This window comes from Alnus glutinosa, chromosome 1, assembly GCF_958979055.1.
Source record: "Alnus glutinosa chromosome 1, dhAlnGlut1.1, whole genome shotgun sequence".
Taxonomy (NCBI): Eukaryota; Viridiplantae; Streptophyta; class Magnoliopsida; order Fagales; family Betulaceae; genus Alnus; species Alnus glutinosa.
This window is the reverse complement of record NC_084886.1, coordinates 5896413-5918438: the sequence shown is the minus strand read 5'-3', so window position 1 is coordinate 5918438 and position 22026 is coordinate 5896413. Positions and strand designations below refer to the sequence as shown.

Genomic DNA, 22026 nt, shown 5'->3' with positions numbered 1-22026 from the left:
GAAGCTGTATTTTATAGGCAAAAAGGAAGGGTTATGGGTAGAATATCCGGAACAGTATATGCTTACACCTTAGCTTACAGATCGACCTCCATTAATTTACTTATTTATTTGCTTGCGTGTGCACAGATCTCACGCCTGCACGTACGTTTTGTATTGGCTTGCCTTTTTCTATTTCCTTTCATCTTGTTTAAAAGCGTCGTCTAATATTTTTCCTTCATATATATTTAAAGCAAAAGTTGTTGGGGGAGTGGGGGAGTGAAACCTTTGCTTTACTCTTTTTTTCCAAGTTTGAGTTGCTATTTGGACAATGGTACTTAATGGTGAAATGATTAGTAATTAAATACTTCATTTTTGTTCTGCTCAAGCTTAATTGTAGGCAGGGACGGAGGGAGCCAGACATTTGGCTGGGAGTTGGGATCAAACAAAAGATAAATTAAAATGTGTGGTCAAAGTATAAATATAAAATATACGGTGTGAGTTTGGTATATTTTCATTTTCAAGTTTTCAACGCCTTTTTGATTCTCTTCTGTGCTTGAAAAGAAAAAAAAAAAAAAAAAAAAAAAAAAAAAAACATTTATTCCTCCACATTATAACAACAAAAATAGGTCAAAATTTCTAACGAGCAGGGCCAAAAATTTAATAGGAAGGGGCCAAATAGACTAAAAATCAAACTATACTTGTTAATTTTTTTTTTCAAATGAATTGGGGGGCCATGGCCCATACCGACCACCCCAGCTCTATCCCTGTTTGTATTCAAGTAAAAAAACAAACAGTTATTTTTTTTTTCCTTCCAAAGAAACAATACCAAAGTTTTCAGCTCGTTGAATTTCTTTCAATTTAATCTATTAAGTTGACATGCACTATTTAAAACGCATGTAATTCCATGTGCATTTTTAATTTAATATAAAAAAAAAAAATTCCAATTAAGAATCACATACATGGCTATATTCAAGAAAATTCCTTCAATCTATATATATATATATTTTTTTTTAAAAAAAAAGAAGCCTTTGTCGGAAAAATAAACTAGCTAATTGATCAGTAGCTCTCAGTTCAGTTTGGTAGGGGAACTAAAATATGTTAATTAGGCATAATATAAGTAGGTCCCTCCAAGCTTTCTATTATTTTCCCGTTTTTGTTGAAAGTTGCACATGTGACACGTCATTAGTCTTTCATAAATCCTTCCCTCGATCTGCTTGGAGACCCTATTTAATTAATAAATCAAATGCAGGTTAAACCGTTAAAGTCTAGTATATATATATATATATATATTAAAGTCATTGAAAAACATCTAAATTTTTAAAGCTTTATCTCTTGAAAATTTTACGTGCAAAATGGTCCCGTGCGTACGTGTTTTTCAAAAAGCTTTTTTTGGTCTTTGTTCCTAGCTGTATCATCTACTGAAATGACAAACTGACAAAGGTTTTTTTTTTTTTTTTTTAAAAGAAAAATAAAAGAGAAATGCTATTTTTTTTTCCTGTTCATTTTCCGTTCAACTTTGTCCATATATATATAATCTACTATTAAATCTATAAAACTTACATGTAACTTATATATTTAACGATGGATTTAAAAATTTTGAAGAAAGGTTTTCTTTTTTTAAAATGATGCGGCACAATTTCAAAAGTAAAACACCCAATAAACAACTAGATTAGATAGAAAACGACAGCAATATATATGTCGAAATTCGATCTCAAGCAATTGCCTTATATATATATATATATATATATATATATATATATATATATATATATATATATATATGCAACGTAAAGCATTCAAGAACATCCCTGTATTTGTTCAATACGCAATTCTAACCTTCGTAGTAACTGTTGCGTGCAAGCCAATTAATTAATTGGTTCGTTAAAAAACACTTTCCTATCTCATCTTCATTCGCTTGACACGTGACTAACTGCCGATTGGAGACACACAGCACATTGGATAGCAATATATAATGTGGTAATTAAGTTGGAAGAACCATTAATTATCTTTTAATTTGTTGGCATCTCAAGCAATTGCTTTCAGTTAGATGATGATTGTTAGCTTGTTAAATCTCTTAATTAAATTAGCTAGGAAAGAGACCCGATCGAGATCCATGAATTTGTTCGGCAAATCCAACAGCTAGTGCGTACCCCAAAGCAAGCTTAAACTTCAATATTGGATTTTTCTTCAAATTAAACTTGCAAGGAATATATATAACCATTAGGGGGTACGTGCCATATATCATGGGAAAGGATTTGTCGTCAATTGCAATTTCTAAAATGTGAAAGCAACGTATATATATATATACAGTTGTGATCGATGATATTTTGAAAGGAATTGCAAGGTAGGAAAAGAAACATGCTTCTCCTAATTAACCTAACTATATATTCACCGTCCAAATAGTTTGAATTTGTGGGTCTCCTACATGTGATATATCAATAGGCCGCAAGCATTATATGTTCAACAAACATGTTGACTTTGCACGCAAGTCTTATTTAAATGACAGTACTGGCCGGGACATACCACATGCAGCATATACCATTTTGGATATTCTGTCCTTTTTCCCTTCTGTTTCGATCTGCAGGTATGAAGTATGAACAAAGCCCCCCTCTTTTTTCTGATCAATGTATTTTGAGGATTATCATGAGAGAGTGTAGAGAGCTAGCCTATAATTATAAGTATATTCCTTTTTTTTTAAAAAAAAAAAAAATTAGTGTAGAGAACTCGATTTTGTTAAAATCTAAGTTTTAATTAATGATATGATCAGCTTTTCTTTCTTTCATTAATTTTTTTTTTTTTAGCTAAATTAATAGTTTTTTTTTTCCAAGTACAACTGGCTAGCTAGTAGCTAGATCCATTAATCGAGTAGGTTACATTTGGTTTTGTGGTTCTTATAATAGACAAGGATAGATCTTTTCCATTTCAAATGAAATGGATGATATATGTTTTACCTTCTTAATGCGTGGTTTGTTTGAATATTGTGCCAAATTGGTCTACAATCAACAAAATGGAGTACTCCCGGCCAAAAGCACTTATATTTCATATCTTTTTCATTGAAAACTTAGGGATAAACGTACTAGATAGGACCTTTCAAAAAAAAAACAACTAGATAGGAAACGACAGAAATATGTCCCAATTCTCAAGCAATTGCCTTAAATACATATATATGCAACGTAAAGCATTCAAGCATATCCCTGTATTATATATGTTCAATTAATACGCAATTCTAACCTTCATATATATATATATATAGTGTTGCGTGCAAGCCAATTAATTGGTTCGTTAAAAAACACTTTCCCATCTCATCTTCAATCGCTTGACACGTGACTAACTGCCGATTGGAGACACACGTACGTACATTGGATAGCAATTAATATATAATGTGGTAATTAAGTTGGAAGAACCATCAACCATTTATCGTTTTTAATTTGTTGGCATCTCAAGCAATTTCTTTCAGTTAGATATATGATGATCGTTAGCTAGCTCTGTTAAATCTCTTAAAATTAGCTAGGAAAGGGACCCGAGATCCATGATTTGTTCGGCAAATCCAACACTACGTACCGTCGTACCCCAAAGCTTAAACTTCAATATATATTGGATTTTTCTTCAAATTAAACTTCCATGGAATAAATATATATATATATATATATATATATATATATATATATATATGCAGTTGTGATCGATGATATATATATTGAAAGGAATTGCTAGGTAGGAAAAGAAACATGCTTATTCTCCTATATATATATATATATATATATGCAGTTGTGATCGATGATATATATATTGAAAGGAATTGCTAGGTAGGAAAAGAAACATGCTTATTCTCCTAACCTAACTTGTCACCGTCCAAATAGTTTGATCGAATTTGTGGGTCTCCTACATGTCAATAGGCCGCAACCATTTTATATTTAACAAACATGTTGACTTTGCACGCAAGTCTTTATGGCTTTTTAGCTTAGATCTCCCCTCTTTTAGTTTTTTAGTGGGCTTTATTGTAAAGAGAGGTTCTTTATTGTTATCCTGTAATCCTTTGTATTTGTTTGGTAGCTGCATCCAAGTCAGTTTTTAGCTTAGTGTTTTAGGGAGTCTTTTTAGGAGTCTTTCTATTCATTGTAATTTGGCCCGGCCCTTTGAGTTTTTTAATGAAGGTTAACTCTGTTAAAAAAAAAAATATCACTGGCCGGCCGGGACATACCATAGCATATACCATATCAATTATACCATTTTGGATATTCTGTCCTTTTTCCTTTCTGTTTCTGTTTCTTTTCTTTCTTTCTTTTTTCTTTTTTTTTTTTTTTTTGGGTAAGAATACTGGATTTCAATTCATAAATGATTTTCCTTTCTGTTTCTGGTATGAACAAAGCCCCCCTCTTTTTCTGATCAATGTACGTATTTTTTTAATTAGTGATATGATCAGCCTTTCTTTCTTTCATTATTTTTTTTTCAGAAACCCCCCCTCCCCCCCCCCCCCCCCCCCCCCCCGGGCTAGATACATTAATCAAGTAGGTTACATTCATATTTGCGGGTCTTGCTAGAACTCATTCTAGTATTCTTACGGTGTCCATCTGGAATGACATAAATGTAATAAAAAAAAATTAAATTAAAATTGCATCCATGTCATCCAGAAGGATATAGATGTAATTTTTTTTATTATATTTATATCATTCTAGATGGACATTAAAAAAACACTAGAAGGAGCTCTAGTATTCCTTTGTAATAGATAAGGATTTTCTCTATTTCAAATTATCAAATGGATAATATATGCTTTATCTTCTTAATGCATGGTTTGTTTGAATATTCTGCCAAATTGGTCTACAATCAACAAATGGAAGTACTCCCAAAAGCACTTATTTCATATCTTTTTCATTGAAAACTTATGGATAAACACAAATTAATCTCACTATAGCTATTTGGGATATATAGAAGTAGAACTAACTTATTTCAAATAGTTAGGAGGGTACTTAATTAATTGGTCATCAAAACAGGGACTAATTTTGGATTGATGAAAATATGAAATAGAGACGTACATCATATTAATTATAAGTCATCGATCGATCGATCTGTCACATTTTCAAAAGGAAGAGAACTCAATCTCTGAATCGCATTTCCCCTTTGGAAACACAGGACATTCGATGATGTCGGACCCTGAAGTATCCACACATAGGTAGATCTGGTAAAGCTGACTGTTGCCCGAAACATCCACATTGCACTCTATCCATGGAGTATAGCCTATTGCTTCTTCTATCGCTCCCTTGATGCTCTCTAGGCTGTAAAGTTTCCCATCTGGTTGTATTCCTGTAATTTTTAATTTTTTTTACCATGTTATATAAGATCTGGAATATAGTTCATCAAAACCTAATATCTAATTAATTAAGGTAATTAATTAACCTCGAATTTTACCTGCGTTTCGAAGAGCTTGGAGGAGGTTTGCCTTCTTTTTTAGGTTGAGAGCTGCTTCGAAGTATCCATGTTGGTCGAGTACAGACTCTGAGCATGTCCCATGTTTCTCCCACTCGTGGGTCCAGAACCCTATGCTGTTGCTGCTAGGGCAGGCCAGCGATGGCCAACTCTTTTGCATACTGCTTCTGAGGTCTGATATCTAGCTAGCCATGATTAAAGAATTAATATTTAATCCTTTGTGATAGAATTTGAATAGTTTTAGACGTTTCAAAATCTAGTAATTAATAAAAATAACAATAACAGCAACAGCAATAATGATGATGACATATATGCAAAGGTTGTCATTTTTTCTTTCCCATATTTACAAGGAAATTTCCTTTAACATTTACCTAAAAAAGAAGAGAATTATAAAAGCCAAATTCAACACAAATCAAATCGAGATTTGACGAGGTAATATAAGAAAATTTATATGGGATTTATCTGTATAAATACATTTTTGTATGTTTGGCCACCTATTTAATTAGATATCCATGTAAGTCTTATATAAGATAGTAATTTGGCCAGGTAATTAATGTCAAATACCTAATATATATGAACCTACCTGCTCAAAAGAAAAAATAAAAAATAAAATTTGTGAGCCCTACGTGAGGTTTCTTACATTAGAGTAATAACAACTTCCCTAAATCTCACTCACTTCCCTATAAATGTAGAAAAAACTTTTAAAAAACTCATTGAATTGTTTCTAATTAAACTAATGAAACACAAAAAAAAAAAAAAAAAAAAACCAAAATTTATACCCTAAATTTATGGAAGCAAAAGTGGTTCTCTTAACATTATTTTAATATAAAAAAAATTATTTCCTCACTCATTCCTAATGATTCATTTCCTCCTCTTGTCCTCTATCATCCTCCCATTTTTAAAAATCACCATTGAATATTTCCTCATGTCCTCTATAATTTGGATAGATAATTATATACTGTACGTGGGTCCTTATCCCCTCTGGACCACATTTGTTGGTCCATATACACAGCTAATTGTGAAGATATATTACCTCAGATTGATTGAAGGGGCTGTCAGGATCACAGTTTGAAGGGTAAGAGCCATCCTTGTAATTAGGCCAAAGCCCGTGAATGCCAAAATCAGGTGCAGGTTTCCCGGTCGTTGGGTAGCAACAACTTTTTTGTGTGTCACAGTATGATGCTGGCCACTGCATGTATCAACAATGGCGGAAAAATTTATAAAACAAATAAAGAAATGAAATTCTTGAATTTTCAGAGTAGAGATCGACAAGGGCTAGCTCGATCGAGAGAACAAAACTGGCTCACCTGTTGAACAAAGTAGAAAAAATCGAAATCCTGAGAAACACAGAGAAGCGAGAGATATTCTAGTATCAGAAGCTTGATCAGCAAGATTGAAGAGTGCGACTTCATTTCTCTGTCTCTAGCTCCTACTCCTCTTTTCGCTGGTGTTAAAGACGATATACAATGGCACAACCGTGGTGATAGCTTTATTTATAGAAAAAATAAAGGGTTAAATACATTTTTGCTCTACGTGGTTTAAAAGTTTTATTTTTTGCCCCCTAAGTTTTTATTTTTATCATAAATGCTATCTAGTGTTACAGGAAAAGACAAAGATGGTACATTTATCCATTTTTCAATCCAAAATTAACGGATTTTTACGTCAGCAACACATTGCACCATTAAAATTGTGACGTGTAGCTGCACAATTTTTTTTTAATTGAAGTCTTTATTTCTTTTTTAAAAAATATATATAGGGGTGGCCAATCACCCCCATTTTGGCCAATGAGCCCAAGGCCAGTTTTGGGGGTGGTTTGGCCATTCCCAAGGGCCAAAAATCTTTTTTTTTTTACTTTGGCCATTGGGGGTGGCCGAACCACCCCTAGGCTAAATGGAAACCACCCCCATTTTGGCCCATAAGGGTGACTAAACCACCACCAAAGGCCATGGGGATAGTTTGACCACCCCCAAAATTGGCCTTGGGGGTGGCTCCCCCCCCCCCCCCCCCCCTCCCATGTGGCCCAGCCACCCCTCTATATATATATATATATATTTTTTAAAGCCTCAAAATAACAAAAAAAAAAAATTAAAAAAATATATGGCAACCATGTGTCGCAATTTTAATGGTATCACGTATCGTTGATGTGAAAATCCGTCAATTTTGGACGGAGGTGCCATCTTCGTCTTTTCTCATAGTATAGGTACCATCTATAAAAAAAAAATAAAAACCCAAGAGACAAAAAATAAAGTTTTTAAACTACATGGAGTGTAAGGTATTTAACTCAAAAATAAAAATAAAAAAAATGGAAGGTTTTGTGCGGAGAATCCTAATATAGCCGTATATATAGGATAGAGATGTGCTATATATTATTTTTTGGTATTTGTCTTTGTCTTTGTCTTTCTTTTTTTTTGGTTCACGTGGCATTGTCAATTTATATTTACATTTATTTTTAATTTTTTAAAAAATTAATAGTAAATTGACAATTAATGTCATATCAGTAAAAAAGATACAAGAGGGACAAAAAATACACAGTAGCATACTAGCATTTCTCAATCATATTAATGCAAGACATCTTTTAGGACTTTATTATTCTTATTTTTTAGGGAGAACTTCACTTATAACTTCTGAACTTTCACCACTCTTGAAATAATGTACATAAATTTTAAAACGTCTCAATTTAGGATACCAACTTTTTAAAAAAATTTAATCTCAGTCCTCCGTTAAAATTTTTCGTTAAACCCTATTAAAATTCTCAAAATACTCATGTGTTTATTTTTTTAAAAAAAAAATTATAAAAATTTTCAAAGATTCAGAGATGAATATTTTTGAAAATTCCATTAAATTTTAACTAGCACCTAAATTTTAGCAAATTTTTTTCTTTTTTATTTCCCCTAAAAAAAAAATGAGAGATTTTGAAATTTTTGACAAGATTTAACAGAAAATTTTAACTAAAAACTGATCGAGATTGAAACTTTCTGAAAAATAGATACCCTAAATTGAAAAGTTTTAAAATTTAAATACCTTATTTTAAAATGAGTGAAAATTCAATATTTAAAAGTGAAGTTCTCCGTATTTTTTTATGTTAGGGTTGAAGCACAATGATTGCATGATAAATGTCGGCTAACCTTTTTCACATGTCACTCGATTGTTATTTGCTTCTTTTTCCTTATTTTGCCTCGTTTCCCCAAATTTACCGTGCCAAGGTAGTGATCCCATGAATATATGAATGTGTTTTTATCTTGTCTAATAAAAACACAGATAAAGAATAAAGGGTATATTAATAAAATCATCCGTTCTTGTCAATCCTTTCTATTCCATGCTGTTTTATTTCATTTTCATTCCATTTTTTGTCTAATTAATGCTCAAACGTCACTTGGGAATGCTTTAATTCAGACTTAATTAGCTTGTAATTAATTAGGTTTAACATAGAAGTCTAGAATGCAAGCTTTCACATGCATTTGGGACCGGCCACGAAGGTTGTCACTTGGCACTGATAAGATGGATAAGAACTCTCTATGAAGCTTTCTATTTAGACCACTCAATTGAATCTTTTCACACATGAAAAAAAAAGAAAAAAAAAGAAGTTTGAATTTCATTAGTATTAGAAATGAATTATTTGCTTATAATTTCATTGTCTCAATTTGATATCAGATTTTAAAAAATACAAATAGAAAATTTGTCAAAAAAAAAAAAAAAAAAAAAAAAAAAAGGGTGTTCCGGCGATTATTTCTCTCTTTTTATTTTTTTTTATTTGGATAAATTCTAAAGACATACCCAATATTATCTGGGCCACTCAAAGAGGCCATTGACGTACGATCGACATGCAAATATATATAGATCTATGTTCACATCTGCAGGCACATCCATGCATGAGAATGAGATTTGATGACAGATAGAGCCAGAGGTATTGGGATCGAATCAATATTTTTTATTGAAAGGGCCAAACCTAATTTTGTTTTATGTGGAAAATTCTCCTCTTTATTTTGAGGAAGCTAGAGAGTAGTGTGCTCTACGTAACTCTTTTTGAAGTGCTAAAAAAATTTGTGAAGCTCTTTGTTTTTATTTTATTTTTTTTATTTTTTTTTTATAGATACTAGAACAAAATTACACGACCGAAAGAAGAAACACAACTTGGGTTGGGCAACCCAAAATTAAACTTCATTGCTTAATTGAATGACTTAATCTTAAAAAATAAACAAATAAGAGAAAACTTCACCTATAATCTCTGATCTTTCATCACTTTTGAAATAAGATACTCAAACTTTAAAACGTGTCAATTTAGGGTATTTATTTCTTAATTTCAACCATCAGTTAGAAATTTTCGTTAAATCCTATTAAAATTTTCAAAATACTCCTCTGTTTTTTTTTTAAAAAAAAAAATTATATTTTTTTTTTCAAAAAAGATTCAAGTATAAATATTTTTGCAAATTTCGTTAAATTCTGATCAAAACTTAAATCTTTGTAATTTTTCTCTCTCTTTTTTTTTTTCTTTAAAAAAAAATATAGGTATTTTGAAAATTTTGGCAGGATTTAACGAAAAATTCTAATGAATAGTTGAAATTGAAAAAAAGAAGAAGATATATATCTTAAATTAATACTTTTTAAAATTTGCATTCTTAATTTCAAAAGTAATGAAAAATTAGATGTTATAAATGATGTTCTCCCAACAAATAAAAAAAACCTTCATAATTATATTACCATGAAAAATAGCAGCCTTCTTTGAAAAACTCGAGCCCCTTCACGCTGCCAGCAACACTCCCTCACTTTGGAAATACGCTGCCGACACCGTATTGTTCCTTGATCACTCACAGTCTCACATCAGCTTTTCAACGGCGTTACTTTCACCAAATTCTATTCATTAACCTTTTTTCGCCTTTGCATTGAAAACGTAACGGACCCTCTCTCTCTCTCTCTCTCTCTCTCTCTCTCTCTCTCTCTTCAGTGTAATTTGTTTTTTTTTTTTCTTTTCTTTTTTTTTTAAAAAATATATATATTTTGGCATTTAGCTACTAGGAAAAATCAACATTTTTTTTTTAATAATACTTAAGCCTTAAGGAGTACTTGTGAGGAAGATAAATGGTACGTGAAGAGGAGCTGCAAAGAAAAAATGTGAGAATATGAAGTCTTTTTAGGGATGTCATTGAGATCCAGAATGATTGTCTCCTATATCGTTTGCACTTTGAATAGACAATTATAAGAGGGTTATTGTATGGCTCATTTGTCCATACAAGTGTTCGGACAACCAATACCAGTTCGGGTAGGTAGGCCTCATAAGAGACCCTTTTACAGTAGCCCACTCAGAAGTGTAGGAGAGCGGCATAAAATAGTTTTGTAGATAATAAGCGTAAACTATTTTATGTCATTTCCAAATTAACCAATACTTTATGTCATGCCAAACACTAAAAAATTGCATAATTTGAAAATGCAGAATATCTGCTTTTTCAAATCTTAGGCAATGCCGCAATGCTGTGTTTTTTGAAAATGCAAAATTTTAAAAGTTAACCTGTAATTTTAAAGGCTAAATTATAATTTTACCAGACGCTTAACTACGTTTTTAAAAATAACTTTTTGAAACCACATATTTTTAAATCAAAATCAAACCAACCTTATTTGGATGAGAGGCGCTTTAGGTTATTCTATTACTTGGTACTTGGTAGAAGTTTGACAAGTGACAACTATTTTAAATATTTAATTAAAACGTTCATATTTGTCCAGAAAAGGAAATAAATAAAACGCGCGTCCATATTAATTTGATTTTTTTTTTAAAAAAAAAGGTTGGTGATCAATGTCATTTTAATACGTGAATAATAATATACTGATCTTTGACAATATTTGCAGGTTACATATATCAAGTGAAATGACATTTTAAGCGAAAGGGGTATTAATTAATTATTCATTTTATGGTTAATATTATATTTTGTTGTGTATATACACCATTAAATTTGTGACAGATAAGGTCTTAATCTATTAAATCTTAAATGCCTTGTTAGTTAATTAATTACCTTAATTAATACCGTGCCATGCCTCAAAAAAGAAAAGAAAAAGAAAAAGAAAACAAATCCAAACCCTTAGATTTACTACAGCACCTAAGCCATACCTTGCCAAATGTTGTCCACAATTTTATTATGGGGATGGAGACATGTCTCACTTTCACACACACTTGGCTTCTACATTCAATTAATAAGTTGTTTTTCCACCTCATTTAAGCAAACAAAGACAGAGACAGAGAGTGAGAGACATGTATCCTAGATTAGAAGGAAGGGAAGTCAACAATGGAGGAACATCTCCCATTTGGTAGAACCGGACATTTGATGAGGTTGGACCCAGACGTGTCTACACAAAGATAAATCTGGTAAAGCTGGCTATTTCCCGATGCATCAACATTACATTCTATCCCAGGAGCATACCCAGTTGCTCCTCTTATAGCTTCACTTATGCTACTTTTGCTGTAAGATCTCCCGTCTGCTTGGATTCCTGTCAAATTTTAAAACAGATTGCCTTTTGAAAGTTAATTAAGCATGGTTGGGGTTGGAGATGAACCAATTGGCAATTGCACGCACGTTAATTAAAGAGATGATCAGAGGTTAATTAATTACCTGAACTTTTGAGAATTTGGAGGAGGTCTACTTTGTCTTTGAGGCTCAGAGCAGCTTCAAAGTATCCATGCTGGTCAAGGTCTGACTCGGAGCAGGTCCCATGTTTCTCCCACTCGTGTGACCAAAATGCCGAACCATTGCTGCTTGGGCAGGCTAGCGATGGCCAACTTGTTTGCATTCTGCTGATCAGGTCTGAAATCTATTGAACCATACACAATTAACTTTAATGCTAAGAAAATGATAACATCAAAGTGATGCCTGATGTGCTATATAATTATATAACATATTATGGAAAAGACAGGTACCTCGGATTGATGGAAAGGGCTGTCAGGATCGCAGTTGGACGGGTACGAGCCGTCGTTGTAGTTAGGCCAAAGCCCATGAATGCCGAAATCTGTTTCGGGTTTTCCAGTTGTTGGATAGCAACAACTTTGTTTTGTGTCGCAGTATGATCCTGGCCACTGCATTAGACCCATTAGAGGGTCATCAAAGTTTGGATGCGTGTTAGGAGGAGCTCAGATATATATATACACACACATATACATAAAGGTTACAGGAAAAAGAGGAAGCTCAGATCATAAGGATGATCTCTCTATTGAAACAAAACAACTCCACTCACCTGTTGTACGAAGTAGAAGAAATCGAAACCCTGTGAAACACAACCAATTGCTAGACATTGTACAAATAACAGCTTGATGAAGATTGCAAAATTGGATTTCATCTCTCTCTCTCTCTCTCTCTCTCTCCTGGACTTAAGGTGGTAGTACTGTCATGGTGCAAAAGGCTGTATTTATCGGCCAAAATGAAAGTGTGGACACTGGACAGAATATTGGCTGCGGCGCAGCATATCCTTGCTGCTTCTTAATTTTAATCTACTGCTGAAATTTTGTGTGTGAACACGTGGACTTAATTTTTTAATAATTTCCTGCTTATCATATGCTGTCTGTTGTCTTTATCTTCATCGGAGTGATTACTGCCCATGTCAGCCAGAAAATATTTTAAGTATTCCAAGCAACCTTTTAAGTGTTATAAGATCTATTTAACCTTTTGTCCCATAAATTTTATAAAGTTTATTACCGATAGAGGTAAACAAGACGGAGGTAACTCTGTGACGCTGAGCAGAACTAAAGATGTTCTGATAGCTTATGATAGTAACAGAAATTATGAATTGAAGATAGAAAATAAAATTTAGAAATAGAGAAAATAACAAATAGGAAAGAGAAAACTCATAATTGCTCTAATCAAGCAAATAGAAAAATAACTCTGAAAAACTTAAAATTTAATTAATACTTCAAAACTTGATTTAAAAAAAAAAAATACAGATCTGCCTTTATATATGCAAAGTTTAAGTACTTTTCAAGCAGAATACTTATAGAAAAAGAAAGAAATAAAAATATAAAAATAATTGATATTTGTACAGAAAGTAAAATATATTATTCTAAAAATATTCTTCAAATATTTTGTACGATTTTTTCCATTCTCGGGCTGATCTTATTCAAGAAATAATCTTCAAATCTAGTGTCTGATTTTCTCCTGCATCAGCCCCACCGAGTTGGAAAGAATTCGTCCTCGAATTCGAATCTTCTTTACCTCGATCTTTTGGATGGCCGATCAATTCATTCCATCCCGTATTTCTCAATACCAAAGTAACTTGAAACTAGAAGATAAACAAGTTGCAACCCATCACAACGACTAGTCTCAAACTAAATTGAAATAAATCAATCTTCTCACGTCTTTCATTTATTTTCTCCAATTCACACTACATAAAAATCTTCAAAGAATTATTAATTCTTTCTTGACTACAAAAATTAAAATTGTCAGCTAACACGCCGAAACCAACATCCAACTTATTACTAGGTGAATTTGATAGAAATCTTTCAATCCCAATGAAATCAACATAACTAATTTCCTCATTACTCAACTGAAATCCCTTATTATGTGGACTTTCATCAAACACATGGTAATCATTATTTTCTTCAATAAATTTTATTGCATCAACCAAAAAACTTACCTCATTCAATAAATCATCTTCGTCAGGTTAGATGTCGTCATAAATTGTTGGAGAGACCCAATCTACTACAGATTCGTTCTCTTGATCATATGACAAAGAATCTCCCACAAGATCTTCATTATTAATATCGATATCATAAGTTGGTGGAAAATCTCAATCCATTCTTTAGCATCTTCATGTTCAACATCATCATGAACATCTCCATGTTTGAACTCCTCATCAACGAAACACTTATTTATAAAATTGTAAATTCTCAAATTATGTGAATTTATACCGTTTCATACATCGAACAACATAAAAAATACTACATATTAAAAATGTGACATGTTAATTACATTGAGAAATGAGTATATTTTTATCAAATTCTTACACTTTATGTCGTATAAAAGCTTTCAGCAAAAAATTGTGTTTTGGTTTAGTTAAAAAGAATCGTGTCTTCAAAAGTGAAGAAAAAGCATTTTGGAATGATTTTTTTTTTTTGATTACCTCGATAACATGTCATATATTTAATATGTAGCATTTTTTATGATGTTCGATGTAAAAAACGGCCTGAATTCATATAATTTAATAGTCTAAAATTTTAAAGAAATTGTAGAGGATCCTAATCCTGCCATAACCATACCTCAAAAATGAAAAATAAAAAGAAAATAAAATTAATGCCTTGCCAAATGTTCTCCACGATTTTATTATGGGGATGGAGACATGTCTTGCTTTCACACACACACCTGGCTTCTACATTTAATTAATAAGTTCTTTTTCCGCCTCATCTAAGCAAACAGAGACACAGACAGAGAGTGAGAGACATATATCCTAGATTAGAAGGAAGGGAAGTCAACAATGGAGGAACATCTCCCATTTGGTAGAACCGGACATTTGATGAGGTTGGACCCAGACGTGTCTACACAAAGATAAATCTGGTAAAGCAGATGGCTATTTCCCGATGCATCAACATTACATTCTATCCCAGGAGCATACCCAGTTGCTCCTCTTATAGCTTCACTTATGCTACTTTTGCTGTAAGATCTACCGTCTGCTCGGATTCCTGTCAAATTTTAAAACAGATTGCCTTTTGGAAGTTAATTAAACATGGTTGGGGTTGGAGATGAACCAGTTGGCAATTGCACGCACGTTAAGGAGATGGTCAGAGGTTAATTACCTAATTTACCTGAACTTTTGAGAATTTGGAGGAGGTCTATATACTTTGTCTTTGAGGCTCAGAGCAGCTTCAAAGTATCCATGCTGGTCAAGGTCTGACTCGGAGCAGGTCCCATGTTTCTTCCATTCGTGTGACCAAAATGCCGAACCATTGCTGCTTGGGGAAGCTAGCGATGGCCAACTTGTTTGCATTCTACTGATCAGGTCTGAAATCTATTGAACCATACACACTTAACTTTAATACTAAGAAAATGATAACATCAAAGTGATCGATGCGGGATGTGACATGAATAATTACGCCGGTTATCAGTATTTAATTTGAAGAGTTTGTTATTATGTAATTCAATAAAGGATTTGGTCTAAAATCAGTCAAATTAAGATAAAATTTTTTGTAGGTGTCTATTTAACTTAACTGTTCTTTTGTACTCTTACGGAGACAGATTAAAATGGATGAATACACATATATTTTCTTTTGAGATGTAACTCCTCTTCCTCTCTTTCCTTTCTTCCAAATATATATGAATAAACATATATTTTCCAGATCTACGTTTCTTCATTGGTTTTCTCAAGACACGCGTGACGCATTTCCTAGCCGTAATCACCGTTATCATCTGGTCGGCCATCTCACCGGTAGCCTTGCTGTTCTTTCTTGCCAGCGTGTGGTCTGCATGTGGGGGGATCTCTCTCCCGAAATGGGCACGTGTGGGTCACGCCATCTTGTCAAGTTATGGTTGGTGGTGGTCGGTGGATGGAGATGGTTGTTTTGCTTCTGGGGAGTCTCATGGGACGGCACGTGTCCTTCACGCTCTGCCTCCAGTGACAGTTTGGCTTCTTCCGACGTTTCTAATAGTGATGGTACGGTGCTTCTTGTTATTGTGTTTGTTTGTGTGTATTCTCTGGTTCTCTTTGTGTTTCACAATGTCTTTTTGTAATACACAAATATTTACTGAACTTATTTGTAAAGTGAGGCTTTAAAGAGTATTCATGTAATAGTTGTGTATCATTTAGAAAGCTGTTTTGTTAAACTTGTTTCTGACTATGGATGTAGGGGTGATTTGTACCCCTTATCTGTCTCTGTAAAAGCACTCTCATCAGACGCCCTAAAATGCTTCCCTTCCATATATTTAGGGAAAATATCATAAAAAAACCAGGTCCATCATCTTCCTAAATTTACATATTATTCCCTCACTTTCTCATCAACCAAACACAAAATCACCGTTATCAGAGAGAGACGAGAGTTTCTCATCAACCGTTCGGGGTTCTGAGATTGGTTGGCTTGTGGAGGATTGACTGGAATGGAGAGAATAGAAAGTGAAGAATTGGGTTGATTCTGATCGGCATTTTGCATCCACAGAGAAAACCCAGATAGGAAATAAATTCATTTGAGCTATAAAACTGGTTTTCCTGTGAACTGGGCTGATCTGGGTTTTCTCTTCTTCCGGGAAAGCTTGGGGTTTCAGAAATGGGTCTTGGGTGAGGGCCTTTTGAGAGAGACGAGAGAGAGACGGAGAAGACGCAGATGAGAGAGAGAGAGAGAGAGAGAGAGAGAGAGAATATGGAGAAGAGAGAGGTTGAGAGGAGAAGAAGACAATACACAGAGAGACAAATAAAAGTAGGAAAGAGAAAAGATAATAAAATAAGAATAAAAAATAGTATTTAATTAATATAAAAAAAATTTAAAGTATTTATTATGGTGTATTTTTTTATAAGAAAATAAAAAATAATTTTGTTATCTAAATATAAAAAAAATGGTTAAAAAATGATGAGAGTACCCTACTAACTTATGACTTTGTTTAGAAACGGATGAAGCACATGCTTCTCGTTAAAAATAAAATAAAAAATTCCTTTGTCCTTGATCACAAAGTCTGAGCCGTGGCATATATGTGTGCTATATAATTATGTAAGATATTATGGAAAAGACAGGTAGCTCGGATTGATGGAAAGGGCTGTTAGGATCGCAGTTTGGACGGGTACGAGCCGTCGTTGTAGTTAGGCCAAAGCCCATGAATGCCGAAATCTGTTTCGTTTGTGTCGCAGTATGATCCTGGCCACCGCATTATATTGGAGAAGAGTTACAAAAATTAAGGAGATAAAAATTATAAGTCCTTAATTGACAAAAATTATAAGATGATAAATTAAATTTATTGTTGTTAATATAAAAATAGAAGAGACTTGTAATGTTTAGACTATAAATGCTTTCTTTTATCTCTCTTTCATGGTATCAGAGATATAGACAAACGCCAATTTCGATTATGTGGAATTTCAATTTTTTTTTTTTTCTCATCGATTTGTGTCTAATCTTCACATATATCAGAGAACAAATCCATCAGAGTCTACGTACATAATTTTGTCTTTTTGCCTAACATACTGCTTTTCCATTGGAGACAGGGGCGGAGGGAGGGGTTGGAGAGGGGTCAAATGCCTCCCTCCCCACCTAAAAATTTCTTGAACTCTTTGAATTTTTTTTTCGAAAGTCCTAGTTGCCCCCTCCTAAAAAACTCATCAAAGGGCAAATATTTTTCTAGATAATTGAACTTTATGAATCACACTACGTTCTACCATTTTTTTCGCTGGTTTATTTCACCTAAAACCAGTAACCTGCTGCTGCCACAAGTTGAAGACGACATTCTTTACTTTTGATAAAACGCACCGTTTGTTTGTAGGACCGAGGACACGTTTATGACAAAGTAATGAGACTTGTCTTACTTGAAAGGACACGTCTTATCTTAAAAAAAAAAAAAAAAAAAAGGGACACGTCTGAAAGAAGGTCTTCCGCTTTTCATACCTTTTTTTTTTTTTTTTTTTTTTTTTGTCTATAATTCAACAAATTAACCTTTCTATTTTTATTTTTTTTTTATAAAAAAAAAAAAGACAGACAAAAAAGTCTGGCCTTTTAGCTTAGCCAACTTCTTAGGGTGCGTTTGAGATTGCGATTTCGTTGACAATAAGTGCGATTTTAAATCAAATCGCAGAACATATATCGTTTGGGAACTGTATTTTTAAAAATTGTGATTTGAAAACGTAAAAAATCTGCTTTTTCAAATCGCAAGTAAAATGATTTTTTTTTTAAAACACAGAATTTTAAAGGCTAATTTGCGATTTTAAATGCTAAACTGCGATTTTGCCAAACGCTTAACTGTGTTTTTAAAAATCACTTTTTTTCAAATCGCACATTTTAAAATCGGAATTTTAAATTGCACTTTTTGAAATCACAAACCCAAACGGACCATTATTAGAATATGTTAGATGAGAGTCATGATACCTGTAAATGTAAAAAAAAAAAAAAAAAAAAAAAAAAAAAAAAAAAAAACTTAACTTGGCCTATTTTCTTAGGTAGTATATATTATAACATTATTTGTAACCTTGAGTGCCATATTTGCGATTCTTCATTGTCATTCCTAAAAGTTGCCATTCAAGTTTCAACAATTCAACAATTTTGAGATTTGTGATTTATTTGGATAGTATTACTTTCTAGTTGAAGTCTTCAACAATTCAAATAAATTGCTTCACTATTTTGTTTTAGAGCTCGAGAGGTATGTAATTAAACTTTTACATTAATTAAAAAAAATTATATTTAAATTGTTCTTTGAAATTAATTGTTTATATATATTACATATTTTAATTATATGAAATATATAAATGAACACTAGGTGCGACACAATAATTTGTAAGTTAAATTTATAAATGATAATTAAATTTTGTTGAATTATTTATTTATTGTGTTAGTTATTTTTTAAAATTTTATTTATTTATTTTTTATTAACTTCAGATTTTTTTTTCATCTATAAAAAAAAAAAAAAAAAAAAAAAAAAAAAAAAAAAAAAAATTGACCCCCTAGCCTCAACTAATTTCCTGGCTCTGCCACTGGTTGGAGACCATAGAAGTCCTAAACTACTAGTTGTACTTTTAGGGACTCCATTCAGGTTGCTTGTAAAAACAATGAGTTAAATTCTTTTTTTTTTTTTGAACAGAGAAAAGAGCTCCAAATATTCATTCTAGTAAAAGCCAAATCACAGTGAGTAGAAATACAACCATCCTACACACTAAGTCAGAAAAAACTGACTTGAGTGCTGCCTACAACTATACAAATATTACAAGAACTGGCAATTGAGCCACTCTCTCACAATAAACGCTCCACTACTAAAAAGAGAGGGCTGATCCGAACATACAAGCCCTAAAAATAGACTCATAATATCTTCAAAAATCATAAGCAGACTTTGAAGAAAACTAAGAAATACAAGAGAAGAATAAACACATGGCAGAAAAAACTAACACAAATCCGCCCAAACAGGGAGTTCTTGAACCACCGGCAACGACGCATGGGTGACACACGCCGGCTCTAGAGATCTCCCCACTGCAGTCGACCATCATGGACCATCGAACACCAGCCACCAAGACCTAGAAGATTGGACGTAACCCTCACGCGCTAACCAGGGAGACAACTCCCTGGCGCGTGCTGGTCACTAGCCTTGAAAGAGAACTCCAACGAGGCCGTGGAGAGCAGCGGTCGGACCACAAAATGATGGCAAAGACGACGACGAGGTGCGTGTCGAGAGAAGACCGGCGGAAAATCCCAGATCTAGCTTCAACAGAGCATAAGAACGAATAGAAGAGCGGCCAGAGATCACCGGAGACACGACCGGAAAAGACTCCCTGAGGACTTCTCATGATGCCTTCCTGCCAGAAGAAAAACAAGAAAAGAAAAAGAAAACAAACACAACAACCTCCACCGGTTCAAGGCCGGGAGGACCAAAAAGCTCCAATGGATCTGACCATGGAGAAAACAAAAGAACCAAACTAGCCCAAAAGGGCTAGGTTGGAAACCAAAAAACCCAGGAGGAGGGAGGCGTGAAGCCTACCTCCCCACAAACAACAATCTCTTTTAGAAGCTTCTCTCTCTAGAAAACTCAAAGCCTCTCTCTCTAGAAGCAAAAAGCAGAGATCGGTCCAATGAGTTAAATTCTTTTGGAGCAGATTTCTTGCGGAGTTGCTGGCTGCTTATGCCGCGACCTCCTTTTAGTGAAGAAAAACGTAATGAAGATTTGGTTGCAGATAGCAAAGCACATTCAAGCATTCAACGTGATCCAGCAAAACAGGGAAAGCTCATCAAGGATGAAGATTTGATTGCTATTAATATAGCAATTCCACCTTGCGACAGCATTGATATTCAAAATTTCTTATTTTGCCTTGTATCCATTTGTTGTCTCTCAATAACATCTATTTGCCTTTGTAGTTCTCTTGGCTGCATGTTTAGGATGAAGTTGGAAGGCAAAAGCTGAAGCTAAAAAAAATAAAATAAATAAATAATAATAATAATCTAAAGAGGTTTGTGTTTGTTTCGAATAATATTCGGAATAAAATTCTATTTTTTTCAAAAATAAATCATATTTTATTCAATTTTTTCTAAATTTTATCTCACAAAATCAAACCTCGTAATTCGCACAGTGAATTTGAATAATATTCAAATTCAACACCCAAACGGACCATGTTGCCCATTTCAGCCAACAGTGGTTCTCATTTCGGCCCATAGTTGGCTCATATTTTGGCTCATAGTTTGCCCATTTTTTTGGCTTTTGTGGTATTATTTAAAGACCCAGGCCTAGCCTTTATTGTTTAAAACTCAGGCCAATTTCAGCCCATAGTTTGCTCTATTTTGACCCATAGTTGGCCCATTTTTTTGGCATTTGTGATATTGTTTAAAACCCATCCCCATTTTAGCCCATAGTTGACTTTGATTTTGTCTCATAGTTGGCCTATTGAAATTTATGGTGCATCTCTAATCACTGTCACCAATCTCCTCCAGTCATCATTCTCGACCATCTTTAACCGTTATCATCACTAGCAAAAAAAAAAAAAATCAAACTCAAGCTTCCAGATTCTTCCACCTTGAGTTTAAGGGGATGTTAAAGTATTATTTACTCTCATAATTCTCATACGTTACATATTAATTATGTAACTCTCATGCATTACCCTTAAATTCTGTTAATGTTACATATTGATTATGTAACTCTTCTAATTCTCATAAGCTACATATTGATCATGTAATTATTTTATTCATGACTTCATTCGACAAATAAATAGGTCATTTTATTGTACAATTTCTATCAAGGAATAAGAGCAACAATATAGCCTTTTGGACTTTACCCTATGAATAAAAGTCATAGACCGAACCATGTAAAATATTGTATAACTTTCTCTTTATTCTGCATTAATGTCTTTATTTTTCTATCTGATTCTGTTTTCTTTCATTAGACCATTAAGGGTCACTCAAGAAGTTTGGATGCATGTTAGGAGGGGCTCATATATATATATATATATATAAAAAGAAGACAGTAAAAACAGGAGCTCAGATCATAAGGATGATATCTCGATTGAAACAAAACAACTCCACTCACATGTTGTACAAAGTAGAAGAAATCGAAACCCTGTGAAACACAACCAATTGCTAGACATTGTACACATAACAGCTTGATGAAGATTGCAAAATTGGATTTCATCTCTCTCTCACTCTCTCTCTCTCTCACTCTCTCCTGGACTTAAAGGTGGACCAGGTGGTAGTACTGTCCTGGTGCAAAAGGCTGTATTTATCGGCCAAAATGGAAGTGTGGCACTGGACAGAATATTGGCGGCGGCTCAGCATATCCTTGCTGCTCTTAAATTTTAAGGGATAATTTTACGTTTGGTCTTTGAAGTTAGTCATAATTATTTTTTATTCCCTATAGTTTAAAATGTTTATGGGAGGTACTCGTGAAAAATAATAATTACGAATCACTCTCTGAACCAATTTTTATATGGGAGGTACTCGTAAAAAATAATAATTACAAATCACTCTCTGAACCAATTTTTAATCAATTAAGTTAA

The 22026-nt window shown here is 33.3% G+C and overlaps 2 protein-coding genes and 1 pseudogene across 2 annotated transcripts; all 3 read right to left on the bottom strand.

The window, feature by feature from the left end:
- Window positions 1-4954: 4954 nt before the first annotated feature.
- On the bottom strand, window positions 4955-6853 carry LOC133858594 (ribonuclease 1-like). Its single transcript, XM_062294073.1, has 4 exons — window positions 6711-6853; window positions 6437-6592; window positions 5386-5584; window positions 4955-5280 (listed from the first exon to the last, which is right to left on the bottom strand). Exons 1-4 carry the CDS (start codon window positions 6813-6815, stop codon window positions 5057-5059), a joined length of 684 nt encoding a protein of 227 aa, XP_062150057.1. The 5' UTR covers window positions 6816-6853; the 3' UTR covers window positions 4955-5056.
- A 4648-nt stretch (window positions 6854-11501) lies between these two features.
- Window positions 11502-19283, bottom strand: LOC133868576 (extracellular ribonuclease LE-like). The gene is made up of 5 exons (XM_062305509.1): window positions 19280-19283; window positions 12619-12745; window positions 12305-12460; window positions 12000-12198; window positions 11502-11877 (listed from the first exon to the last, which is right to left on the bottom strand). Exons 2-5 carry the CDS (start codon window positions 12718-12720, stop codon window positions 11654-11656), a joined length of 681 nt encoding a protein of 226 aa, XP_062161493.1. The 5' UTR covers window positions 12721-12745; window positions 19280-19283; the 3' UTR covers window positions 11502-11653.
- LOC133868586 (extracellular ribonuclease LE-like) lies at window positions 14709-21699 on the bottom strand (annotated as a pseudogene).
- Between the last annotated feature and the right edge of the window lie 327 nt (window positions 21700-22026).

What these genes read in the sequence shown, in the direction of transcription:
- LOC133858594 (XM_062294073.1), bottom strand. Translation starts at nt 6,815, where the DNA reads ATGAAGTCGCACTCTTCAATCTTGCTGATCAAGCTTCTGATACTAGAA. An exon ending in TTTTCTACTTTGTTCAACAG is followed by an intron (nt 6,593 to 6,710) that starts GTGAGCCAGTTT and finishes TGATACATGCAG; the next exon opens with TGGCCAGCATCATACTGTGA. An exon ending in CCAAGCTCTTCGAAACGCAG is followed by an intron (nt 5,281 to 5,385) that starts GTAAAATTCGAG and finishes TAAAAATTACAG; the next exon opens with GAATACAACCAGATGGGAAA.
- LOC133868576 (XM_062305509.1), bottom strand. Translation starts at nt 12,720, where the DNA reads ATGAAATCCAATTTTGCAATCTTCATCAAGCTGTTATTTGTACAATGT. An exon ending in TCTTCTACTTCGTACAACAG is followed by an intron (nt 12,461 to 12,618) that starts GTGAGTGGAGTT and finishes GGTCTAATGCAG; the next exon opens with TGGCCAGGATCATACTGCGA. An exon ending in GCCCTTTCCATCAATCCGAG is followed by an intron (nt 12,199 to 12,304) that starts GTACCTGTCTTT and finishes ATGGTTCAATAG; the next exon opens with ATTTCAGACCTGATCAGCAG.